The sequence below is a fragment of the Drosophila novamexicana genome, unplaced genomic scaffold, assembly GCF_003285875.2.
Source record: "Drosophila novamexicana strain 15010-1031.04,08,12 unplaced genomic scaffold, DnovRS2.1 tig00001385-arrow-arrow-pilon, whole genome shotgun sequence".
In the NCBI taxonomy this organism is placed as follows: Eukaryota; Metazoa; Arthropoda; class Insecta; order Diptera; family Drosophilidae; genus Drosophila; species Drosophila novamexicana.
The window spans coordinates 827735-840986 of record NW_020824853.1 but is presented as its reverse complement, the minus strand read 5'-3'; the positions used below and the strand labels follow the sequence as shown (position 1 = coordinate 840986).

Sequence of the window (13252 nt, the reverse complement as noted above, 5' to 3'; positions counted from 1 at the left end):
AAGATATAGGTAAGGTATTTAAAATAATAGTAATTCATAATCGGAGTATACCATAAAGGAACCACCTAGCTCTTGTAGTTCTCGAGTTATGATCAAAACACTATTTCAAAAAACTATTTATCGATATATTATAAAAATAGCGGGTGTGTCCAAGAAAGAAATTATACACATTCGTTTCGGTGCATGTGATAGGAGCTTATTTATGTCAAATTTTAAGTCTCCTGCTTTTGCAGTGCCGAGACTTCATGACTGTTACAACCAAAACATTCCTTCTTCGACATTTTGAACAGGTTCAGGGTATACGAAAACAAAAGCGAAAACTGTTGAACACTCAGCTCAACAAAGGAATTGCCAATGGATAGCAGTTGGCAGGGGTCGCAGACTCGAACCAGCACATCGCAGTTGCGCGTGCCACTTTCACTGTTGCACGCTTAATTTGGAGCTCAAAAAGTTGGCATTCGCTTATACACTAAAAGCGAGAAGTTTGGCATTCTTCTCGGTCATTAGTTGGTAATTTATCAAAGTCATGAATTTATATTTAAACGTCGTTCGCCCGCGCCGCTCGGCAACTGCAAATTGCAGCTGCAAAAGTTTTCATTTTCTTGCGGTAGCTGTCATAAAAGCAAATGGCGCAGTCGAAAAGTTCGCTTTATAGTAGAGTGTTGAGCGAGGGGCGATGTGTGGGGTAGTTTTGAAAATTTTGTTGGTTTTCAATTAGCAAATTTGTTTCATGAATAAATAAAACTCTTGAGTTTCTAGCCAGAGGGCTGCCCGAATAACTCAAGTCCTTCTGATGCGATTATGTGTGCTTGCACCAAAGTGAGTTTAATTTGCATTTAGGAGTTTTCGCACAGACATGCGAATTGTGTTGCGAAATATTCAAATTCTTTTGCAACAGCACATCTGCTTAACAAATTTCATGGCTCTACGTATCACAGACACCTGACTTCAGTCAAATTGCCCAAATGATTTAATGCTCCAGCTGTTGATTGACATTCGTGCGTGTCGCTGCATTCAATACCAAATTAATATCAGCATACTTATATTCTAAATTAGCGCAGCCGCATGCCAAATCTCATAGCTTCGAATATCGTTAGGGATACTCATGGGAAATGCTGCCTACATTTATCCACCCTGCACATAACGTATATTACCATATGCAACATATGAGCGACAGACAGGCAGAATGAAACGAAGAATAGAGAACGATTTTTTAGTTCGCCATAAACTGCATATTGTTGCAAACGGCCGGCAATTGCACTCTCGAACCCCTTTGAGCAGAGCAGCTATGGCTTTTGTTATTGCATGGTGCATAGATAAAAGATAAGGGCCCTCATCCGATGTGCCCCAATCAAAAAGCCATCCAATGAAAGTCAAAAGCAATCACTGCAAGCCATGCACAAAGGGGGTAAAACAAAAAAAACAAAAAAAAAAGAAACAACAAAAATAATCCACAGATGCCATAAATGATTTGAACTTTCCTCTAGGCACTGCTAGGTACTGGGTTCTGGCCTGGCATGCTCTGGTCTGGTCTGGACTATATTCTGTTATGTTTTGGATTTTGTAATTTGTGTCGCTCTTTTAGCTTGGCACACCCGCTCGAACCACACAGGCCAAGCATTTCCCTGGCAACTGCCTTGCACTTGACAGTACAATTTGCTGAACGCCTTCGTCCTCCGCTCCGGCACATTTTATGACATTTATTGCATAAGTTTAAGTTTTTCTTCTTTTTTTTTTGGCAACAACTTATGAGTTAAAGCACCAATTGAACTGAAACATTCCCGAAGCGCATATTATTTCATTATTTTAACAAGCAGTTTTATCTACAATCATATTTGAAGAAGTTATCAACATTTTAAATGATATTACAAGATAACGCATACGCACAGTGTGCCACAGCCAAAGTTAACAGCTTCAAATTAAAAAAAAATCTAAATCTAAAAGAAATAATATTATTTCATATGTGGCAGACATGAAGAAACCTTTCATGTGCAAAAAGTATCTTTAAATATCTTCTAAAGACAAATCTCATCCACGTTTCCACGATGTTTCGCTTTTTGTTCATGGTTTGACCTCTAGATCAATTTTCCAAATAAATCTGGCAACATTATTCTTGGTCAAAATTCATGTGAAATTAGTATCCTCAGAAATCCTATATAGACATAGGTAAAAATGTCCCACCCCCATAACTCGGTCAAAACGCATACGATTTGTACGAGGTGTGGCTCTTTCTTAAACGTACTGCAAGCAAAGCCGGGGTATACCCGCTAGTATATATGTGCTTGGACCTAACCTGGGACTTCCCAGGCACAGCATTTAAATTGTGTCTACTCCACACGAGTGTATTCACGAATAGATGCAATTCGCACAGAGCCTACCATTTGCTGACCATTTGGCTAACTGTTTAGCCAGTGCCAGTGGCATTCGCATGAGTATATTTGAATGCGGTGCTCATAATGTGTTTCCAGTTGCCTGATTCATTTAATTATGATTTCCGGTGTCTAGCGTTAAATGCGACACACACACACACACACACACACACACACACACATACAGAGGAGGGTGTGTGTGCGCCTGTATTTGCTTATTAATATATATAGCTACTTGATTGCTATGACACTGATAACAGCTGATGACACGCCTACCGCCCCTAAGGCAAGCCCTTGCCCCACAGCCCGCAAGCCTTACGCCGCACCCCGCACCCCCAACACAGAGCTAGCCAAAAGCAAAACCCATCAAACAGCCATTCATCAACTCAACAGGCAAATTTTTGCGCTTTTCCTGGCGCCGCCTGAGCCTGTGTCTGTGTCTGTATCTGTGTGTGTGTGTGTGCATGTGTGTAGATTGGTCTGTGCGGCATCAATTTGCTTGTATTAGAAACTCATTTCCGCTTGTAATTGACTCGCTCGGCAAACTGTCGACGGCTGCTGGGCCAGTTCCCCAGTTCCCCCGCGCCACCATCCCATCCATTGGCATGGCCGTTATGCAAATTAATGAGCGTGTTGTAGCTGCCACACACCGCTTCCACTGCTGCTGCCACCGCCCACATCGCTCTGACAACCCATCTGGCTGGCTGGCTGGCTGGCTGGCTGTGGCTGGCTGCCGGGGACAACCACAATGTGCACTTTGCTGTGCTTTGTGTGTGCGGCAGCAGTTGGTTGAATTGATTTGCATTCTGTGGGCATTTAATTCGATGCATTATCCCAACTTCAATTTCACTGTCGCACAAAAACTGGCAATACATAATGCAAATACACACTATACATGCATAGTATAGGTAACCTAACCCATTAAATGGGCTGGAAAACAATTTGAAGCAATTTCATTAAACTTTGCAATGAAATTTACAATTCCAGCAGAGCTTGTATAGAGCACCAACTGGGCAGGCTGTCTGTACAGCTAAGCATCAGCAGACTTGGCTATAGACTCAAGGATTGCAAATGCTTTCGCAGCTTTAACTAGTTGGGAATTGTAAGCGTCAAGTTATAAAACGTATGCAAAGCAAGCAAAGTTTGTTTTTTTATTATATATTTATCCAGTCCATATGGCCGCTAGGCAAGCAAGTCTCTCAGCTATAAAGCTTTCGGCATGAGCTTTCTTTTTTTAAGAACCATCTTTTGAGTTGGATCAGATAACTATACCAGAGAAAGTTAGTTACTTTCTTAGTCAGGTATTTTTGGGATGAGGTCTCAACATAAGCACAATCCTATTAACTTTACAAGGGAAGAAAATAGTTTCTATTTACAAAAAAAGCGTCAATCAAACTTCCCAAAAACTCAAATATAAAACGCACCTAAAGCTGTCCACATAATTTCTTACTCAAACAAAGCTTATTAACGGGAGAACTATTAACAATTCCCGGACTGTTGCCATGTTTTGTATGCCTATAAAATGGTCTAAGGCTCTCTAAAAGTTGAGCAGCAAAGTTGTACTTGAGTTTGATTCCACACATCTGAAGGTATTCTAACATAAGAAATAGTTTTAATCCCACAAACCTATCTATATCTGAATGAATCCTAAACTTGGGCAACTGTAAATTTGTACAGCCAGCTGTGAGCCTGAAACGCCTAAAACATCTAGCAATTCATGCAGAACGCAGCAGCGACTTTTTTAGTATATAACTTTAATTAAATATAATTTTATTCAAATATTCTAATTTGGATTTTTTTTACATTTGCAGAGCCTTCACCGCTTTATGATAATAATCATTATCATGAGGAATGTCTGCGCTGCAATTCGTGTGGTTTAAATTTGACTGGTCCGAACCAGAAGCGTGCCAGAAGGTTCAAGGTATGTGAACACACACACACACACACACACACACACACACAAACAAAGGCACAGTGAATACTCAGAGCTCATTCAGAATGCATTTGCTCATTTTGTGTGCAGGTCATTAAATAAACACTTTACGCATGAAATGTGAAACACGTTTTTGTATTCTCCTTTTTTTGTGTCCTTTTTTTTTTGTTTTTGTTTGGTAGCCACACACAAAATCACATTTACGCACATATTTACACACACAATGTTATGAAAGTCAATTATGTTAATGATGTTGCAATGCCCGAAAAAAAACGCGACTAAAAGCCGACAGCGCAATACTCTGTTCACAGTTTCATTATAATTCATTAATGAATTATCTACTAAAACGATGGGAAGTTGTGGTTACCTTAAAACTGTGACGCAAAGGCAGTGACTTTCAAACTGTTGAAGAATAGATCTACTATTATGATTTACGTGGGTGGGTTTTGGTCATGGAAGAGACATAATATAGCCCAGTCTGCAGAGTAGCACATCAGTTTGATAACTCTTTTAAAGTATAATTAACAAAAGGGCTACCTTCCTTGCAGATCAGGAAACAGAACATATTTCAATATAGAACTATATGTTATGGGATTTTGATAAGATGCTGCCTTTATGTAAGTTGTAGAGTAGAATTCGTGAATGCTTACTTTGGACAAAGAAACAAAAAAGTTAAGCAAGAACTTGTCAGCGCAGCTTAATGACATAATGGTCCGATCTGCTCAGTTTCGACTTTAAGAACTACAGTTGGACATGGCTATAGCGACTCGACTGTTGAAAAAAGTTTACCCTTTGACGGCGCTATATGCATATATTCCAAGCTTCTAACCTGAAGTGTGGCGCTTCAAATTGCCTTTGTACAAACAGAGCGACGGTTTGGTTAGACGGACCTGGAGACGGCTGGACTGAGATTGCATAAAACCAATTGGCGGTTTTTTTTTTTCACTTTGTGAACGCGTTGCACTCCTTTGTGGCGGTTGCCCCTTGGCATTTGCTTAGTTTGAAATGTGGCAGCAACAAAAAACAAACAAAAAAAAAACTTTTACAGACGTAGCTTTAACCCCTAACTCACAGTCTACCCGACTCTCTCCCACACTATCCATCTCTCTGACTGTGCTTTTCTGTGCTTTCTCCCCAACAGAACCAAATACTGTGTGATCTGCATTTCGCTGACGTGGCCCTAATGGAGTGCTCCGATTTTATGCAACAGCTGCGGAGCTTTAAGCCACAATCTTTGGGCTGTGCGGTCGCCAGGCGCAAGAGCTCAACGACGTTAATATTTCCACTGCCGCCGCAAGCTTGTTCAGGTATGTAGTCACTTGTCTTCTTTATTTTCAGTCGCGCCACGCCCCGCGCCGCCCCCACCCTCCACGCCCTCGCGCTAGCCAACGTTCTTTTGGTTCTCCTTCTCCTCTCGCCTGTAAATACCAAATGGTGCCCAGCATCTACAACAGCAGCAGGCAAAACCACTGCTCCGGAGTCGGAGCCAGCGCCGAGAGCCAAGAGCAAAGAGCCAAGAGCCAGGACCAAATGTAGCTAACAAAGCAGGCATCACTTTGGCACCCGCACCCTTATGCCGCCTTACACAGCCCCACTGCTTCCAACCTACCCTGCCTTGCCCTTCGCATATGCGCCACATACTGTTTTAACCCATACCCTGTACACATGTGCTCGGGCGTTGTGGTCTTTGTGTTGCTCTTGGCTACAGTTCACAAAGTTTATGTTAGTTGACATGCGGTTAAATTGTGTTACATTGCGCCATCTATGCTACTTGTCAAAAATGCGTGTAGGCCTGCCAACGCCAGATCAAAGTTCATGTTAGCTCACAGGGGCTTTAATTGCGTTTCATTCTCATAATTTCCCTTGTCAAAAAATGTTCGCAAGCAAAGCAGCACGAGGTCAATTTGAATTAATTTTACTTTTTATGCTTTTACAATATCCTGCCAGGTGGCAGCACTATTACACAAACCTCTTGTCAACTTGTTAACAGTTAGATAAACTAAATTTTGCAAGCCAACTTATCTAAAGAAAACGAAAACACAATTGACGAGCAGTTAAATTAACGGTTAGCAGAAATTTAAATGAAAGTAAACAGTTTAAGCAAAATAAGGTTTATAACTTTTGGTGCTTTACAACTCTGACTGCAACTTTACAACCACATTACTACATTTTTCAACACTATTGCCTGACAAGCAAGTTTGACAATGTGCTATAGTGACTGTTAAGCTTGACAGCAACATTAATGCCGAATGTTAAGTTTTGAAATCTATTTTAAGTACTATATATATTCTGATATTCGGATAGATGTTTCAATTGACAATTAGCATATTTAAGTTTACATTCAAACCAAATATCAATGTAACCGCAATATACTTTATTATGTTATATTAAAAAGTTAGGAGAACAGCGAGCCAACATAAGAGCTAACTGTTAGTACGAGAGCGCCATAGCTGTTAAAAAGAATTGATAACATGAACGCAATTATAGTACTTAATTAGCATTGCGAGGGCAAACAATAGAATCAATCAGCTGCCTTTGAAGAAAAGGGAATTTAAAAGTCACCTTTTTTAAAGCTGTAATAAAATACCCATGCATATATATATGTGTGTGTGTGTGTGCTTGTGTGTGTGTGTGTATGAAGCTGCCGGCGCCATCATTATAATTCAAATGAGATTTGCGCGCCTAGCAATATACACACACACACACGCACACACACACATATTTGCACTGCTTGAGAAAGGGGCAGGCATAGAAAAGCGCTTGCAAGTCCACAAGTTGAAGAATGTTTGGCATTTTGCGCAATAAAGTTGTTCAAACATATTTCGTGTAGCACGCACACACACACACAGACATGCAGGCACACACACACACGCACACACAGGAAGACAGAGCAGATATTTACAGAGAGCGAGATGGAAATAGAAGCCGCCATTTTTCCGCTGACAAAAACTTGCAATTCAGTTTTCATATTACTTTATTTCCTTTCATATTTGAGAAGAATAATAAAAATGTGCGTGCGTGTGCGTGTGTGTGTGTGCGTGTGTGGGAGGGGGTGTGCTTGCAGCCTATTTAATTAAAAGGGTTAAAGCGCACAAATCAACGTTTCAGCTTAAGAACGCGCTTGGGACGCACAGATACCCTGTAATTGCTCAAAAATACGAGAATAACCATATTGGATACCATTCACATTTTTCACAGGGTATGCGTGCTCGTATTTACATCTGCAATTTAATAGCCTTCATATATGGATGAACTGCCCGCCTGCCTGCCTGCTGCTAGATGTTTATTAAATGCATTTTTTTTGTTTCGTTTATTACGAAACTTTTGGTCTCTCCAAGCGCAGCTGAGCCGCCTTTCAGTTCGTTTGCCATGCGTTTCAATTATACAATTCCATGCGAAATAAGCCTTTACGCCTCCGAGCATTAATAGATGGGTAGTTTAAGTAAACAGAGATTTTCACCGCACACAGGCATACAACTCAACGCCGACGTAAATATCCATAAAAATAATAATAATCCGATTAATTGCAACGGTGGCCTCTTTCAGCCCATGTTTGGATGGGTGGCGTTCGCTAGTTGCTGGGCGCCAACTTTAAAAGCCTTTTCATTTTATTTATGGAGGCACACACACAAATGAGTATGGCTTAACAACTTTTTATGGCACAATATGTTTTTGTTGCTTAAAATCCGATTTTACGCCTGCAACCTTCATAAAGAATACCCAACAAATGAGCTAAATAGCAATATCTCTTGATAGAGCTAGAGATAGGTAGCTTCCAAGAGCGAAACTTGTCATTATATTGCAAGCAATCTCTATTCAAGCTTTAATGTGCTTTGAAAGCTTGTCATATAAACATTCAGCTGTCATGTGCTTTGAAAGCTCTTTTAGTAACTTATAGCCTGAATTAGTATGCATGTGCTTTTAAAGCTTGTCTCCGCTACATTTAGGAGAAGAAGCATTTAAGAAGACTCTTTGAAGCTCATTAAACAATCCAAATCCGTAGCATCATATATGTTATACACTTTATACTTAAACGGAAACAAACAGAAAAGCTTTTGCAATGACTACCAAAAAAAAATGTCTAGTGTTTCTCTATTTTTTGCTTTTTCTGCTTCTTTTTAAAATCTACTTCTTCGCTTGTCCGTTTCTATGATTGATCGTTATGTGTCCTTCTCAGCTGGTGGCATTGTATGCTTTCACCCATTCGTTTTATGTTTTTCTCTCCATCGCTTGCATCTCTAATTCATTGCATTCCTATTTGAGCGTACAACCCTCAACTTGCCACTGGGGCGTGGCTGTGGGGCACGGCGTTAAGTGCGCTCGTGTGAAGTGATTTGATGCGTGTCACATTCAAGTGCGAGTGCTATTCTGCTTAGAGAACTGACTGACATATTTGTGTTCTGCACTTCAGTGCCAAAAGCGAGCAACTGACAACTGCAAATCACACGCTCCCCACACACACACGCGCACACACACACACGCGCACACACGCACTCGAGCAAATGCAGTACGCATGCATTGTCAACAAAAATGATAAAGCAAACTCTTGTTGCTTGCCACGCGGCTAGCATAATACCCATACCCATACCCATATCCATGCCCCAACAGCGAGCCGCAGCCCACGCAACAGCAAAATGTACGCAACACTCATAAAAACTGAGCAACAACAACAATGTAGCTCTTTAACTGTGCTTTTATACCCTGTTATCCATAAAACGACTACAGCAACAACAAACTACTAAGAATGCTAAAGTCGCGCGTGCCCGACTAGCAGATACCCTAGTGTACCCTGACCACCCACCAAGCCACCTTCACAAACATTCTGCCTTCCTTCTACACATGCACACACACACTCTACGCTGCGGCCGTGCTTCTTCTTTGCTCCAGGCTTTGAAAAACGAGCTATTGAATAGCATCGGACCTAAAAGTCCGATCTTAATGAACTATTTAGCATACAAAAATGTTCAATTCAACAATTCACTAACAAACAGTTTGTGCCTTTGTAATTCTTTGCCAACTAGTTGAGTTATTTTTTATTAAATTGAATTTATTTAGTGTTTAAAAAGGAATTCAATTTGTAAACAGGGCACATCTCTTAGTGTTAATGGCTCAAACCTTTGGGCCGAAAGCCTGCAATGAAAGACAAATTTAGACCATTCCGCATGGTCAGCGAAAACAACAAGGAGCAAAATGCCAGTGCACATAAAAATAGATGAAATTATGCAGCAAATAAATCATTTAGAATGCTGATCCAAATAAATACGCATACGCCACGTAAACGGCGGGGAACACAGCACGTTTATGGCCCAATCGCGGGCCACAGTTATAAACACGTATTATAAGCCGCCTCGGCCCTCTGTCAAATAGATACACACCCCAGACACACACACAGACACACACACACACACACACACACACACACACACACACAGATGGATAGAAAGAGCGAACGAGAGAGGAAGAAGCATGTGTGTACGTGACAATTAAATTTATGAAACTCTATACGAAAAACCCCCAGCATAAAACTAAGGCCAAGTCCAAGTCCAAGTTCAAAAGCCAGTTCAGAAGTCGGCCAGCCGCCGCGCCCTGTCTTGGCTTATACGCGATGGCAATTGGGCGCGTGACTGCTGCCAAGATACGCCTAACTTGGCCCATTAGCAGCCAGACGAGCCATATCTGGCAATGAGGTGCGGATCAAGTAGCACAGCCACAGTCCACAGTCCGCAGTCCGCATGGGAATTAAGCTGTCAAACGAAGCTCCAAATGGAACTAGAGCCCGGCCAAATAATAACATCATGTGCAAACCACATACCCAACAATACAAATCCCAATATATATAATTCCATTTAGCAATTAAATCGACGACAAAATCAGCATGTCTAAATATATATAAACTATATGTCATAATATATTCAAGATTATTTAGGTCAGAAGAGCTTGGCTCTGGATACTCCAGCTCTGAATACTCCTAAATATGCATACTCCTAAATACTCCTAAATTTTATGCTATGAACCGAACCCTCAACCAAACCAAATTGGGTAAAAATCAAATTTAGCCCGCAATTTCCAAATGAAAATATCTACGATATGCGATATTTTCAGTAGAACGGGCAGCTATAAACGAAAAATTGAATTCAATAATAAACATGTTGAAAAGAAAGGATAAGCCAAGTATTGAACCAAAACAAGTTCAACAAGTAAGAGGTTCTAGTCATGAGCTCCCGACTAGGGGATACCCTGAACCCTTCCTCTTCCAACATCAAATGCATATATATATTCTATTTTAGAAGCTATATGTCAAGTTTGGTGACTCTAGCTCTTATTATTTACCAAAATTGCCCAAAAAACAGGATATCGATCTCGATATATATCGATTGCTTGAAAACGGAATAAGTTATCGATTATCGGAAACAAACTCGATCTGCGCGGGAACTAGGAGCATCTACATATCAATTTCAAGTCTCTAGCTCTTATAGGTTCTGAGATCCTTGCGTTTATACATACGGACGGACGGATGGACAGACAGACGGACATGGCTAAATCGACTCGGCTGTTGATGCTGATCAAGAATATATATACTTTATGGGGTCGAAGATGCTTCCTTCTGCCTAAATACATTTGGATTTTGCACAAATACAATATACCCTTATACCTTTTTTTAATGGGTTCAGGGTATAAAAATTGGAGTTGAAACAGAAAACTGGTTCGCTTGCAGCTTTTGGCTTAAGATTGCAGAAATTAATCTACAAACATTTCGAAATAGTTTACATATACATTTATATCTTCTTTTTTTTTTTGAAAATAGGTCGTGTATGTAACTTCGATGCAAAATGAGTTAATCATAAATTTCGTTTACTGTGGCTTTATCGCACGTTTTATGTAGTATTAAATTGGGCTGCCTGTCTCCTTACCTGGCAAGGCATTTACATTTTAATATGCATTATTAGCTAAATAATTGCGTTGGAACAAACTACCTTCGGGCGATGGCCTCACCCCCCTTCCCAACACCTGCTTGCAAGCCTGTCACTTTGCCATTTAGCGATTGTTTTGATGCCACGCCCCGCTTTCCTTTTGCCATAATAAATTCAAAGGAAGGTACAGCAACTTAGCACGGCAAAAACAAAATAAAACAAAATCAAGACAGTGTAGCCAAATTCGGCATGCCGAAATTAAAATACCCTCGCAGAGCCTTTTTTGTAAAAATTTTGTAGAGCTGAATTCTTACCTTATTTCCGAAACTTTCGAAAGATTCTTCTTATGATGGGCATATCATATACTCAACTGAAAGAGCTAGAAAAAAAAAATTAATAAATTAGAAGAGAAGCAGATTTGATTGGAAGAAGAAGATTAGGAGCGCAATGGATATGCATATATGTCACCATTTTCAAGCGATTTTCACCAAAATGCTTAAAAAATTTCGATTATCAATTAGTTGAAATCAGTTCGAAATATTTTAAAATACCAGAATACCAGGTTATAAACCTATATATTGGGGCCATTTCGAACATTCACAAAGTATTTCATTTAAAACCAATTTAGATTGTAGCAAGTTTTTTTGATCTTCCTGTTCCTGCGGACTTGATTCCGAATTCACAGCAGCTGTGACAGCTTCAATTGCATCAAAAGCGTTGGGCAACTGTAGTGCATATGCATTGCTTATTCATTTACAGGGTATTATAAGCAAAGACACGCCAAAATTGAAATATAAATTATTTGGCTGTCGCGTCCATCCATTTGTCAGCTGTGCGTTCTATTTGTTAGCGCCGCTTCTTTTGCTACCTTCTGCTCAGCGGGTCGCGACAACAAGAACAACAACAACAACATGAACGAGAACAACAACAGTGCCGCGCCCCCCGCCGCCACCCGTTCCCTTCCCCCACGAGCGCAGTTGCTACTCTCTGCGGCTATTTTAATATTTTAATATATCCTGGCACGCATCTCATCTCATTATTTGCGACACAAAACGCGGCTTTTCATGAAAAATGATTTTAATATTGCGCGCAGATTTTCCCACTTCGAGTTTTCATATTAATTTATGAAACAGGCTTTGCCTGCACTGCCAGCAATTAATTAATTGCCAGGCATTGTCTGCCTGCCACTGGCCGTATCAGCTGCTGGCCGGGCCAAGACCATGGCCAAGATGGGGATAGCTAACCGAAAACTTCTGCATTGTGCTGCATGTTGATTGCATTTTCCGGGCGCCAGCGGTCAGCTTTTCCGAATTACAAATTTATCCGCTCAGCGCACGCAAAATCTATTCAATCTCTTTGACAGAATATTTTAATTAATTTTAGCTGGCGCACATAAATACGAAAGCTGTGTGCATGTACATTAATCCATGAATTGATAATGCACTCTAAGAAAACTCTAATTTTAATATTCAATAACAAACATATTATATTCACATCACATTTGACTGATAATTTGCGAGTAAAAACATTTTTGCATCAGAATTTGAATATTGATTGAATAAATGCATTTCTGTAATCCGAGCCCATTTGAATGTAGCCTTAATTAATTATTTCTGTTGAAATTGCAATTATTTTTAGCATAATAATGGATTTTTAAATGCTAACGAGCATAACTCCAATATCAATGCGGTTTTGGTCCACGCTGCGTATGCGCAATACTCAGATTTCAGTGCCAGAAATTGCAGCGCGAGCCAAATATATTTATTATTTTGTTTTTGGCATTGCGACTGAAGTCTGCACAGAGTAAAAAGCTAAAGCATCTATCAGATATCGAGGTTGTTAATTCCACTAGCTAAATAATACGAACTTATCCACGATTAAATATCTAGGCCAAACCCTTCGATAAACTTCCAGCATACTTTCAGCAAATACTTATTAATTTCGAACTAAATGATATTTAATGTGGAATTAATTGAATCTTTTAACAATTTGAAGTACATAAGAACTTAAAGTTGGAAACAACATTATCCGCCCATTTT

General features: G+C 40.1%; 1 protein-coding gene across 1 annotated transcript in view; it reads left to right on the top strand.

The window, feature by feature from the left end:
* Positions 1-13252, top strand: part of LOC115767390 — a 70980-nt gene that overhangs the window by 24904 nt on the left and 32824 nt on the right. The window contains 2 exon segments of the mRNA XM_030711653.1: positions 4181-4290; positions 5444-5609. Of these exon segments, the coding sequence (XP_030567513.1) occupies positions 4181-4290; positions 5444-5609 (276 nt within the window).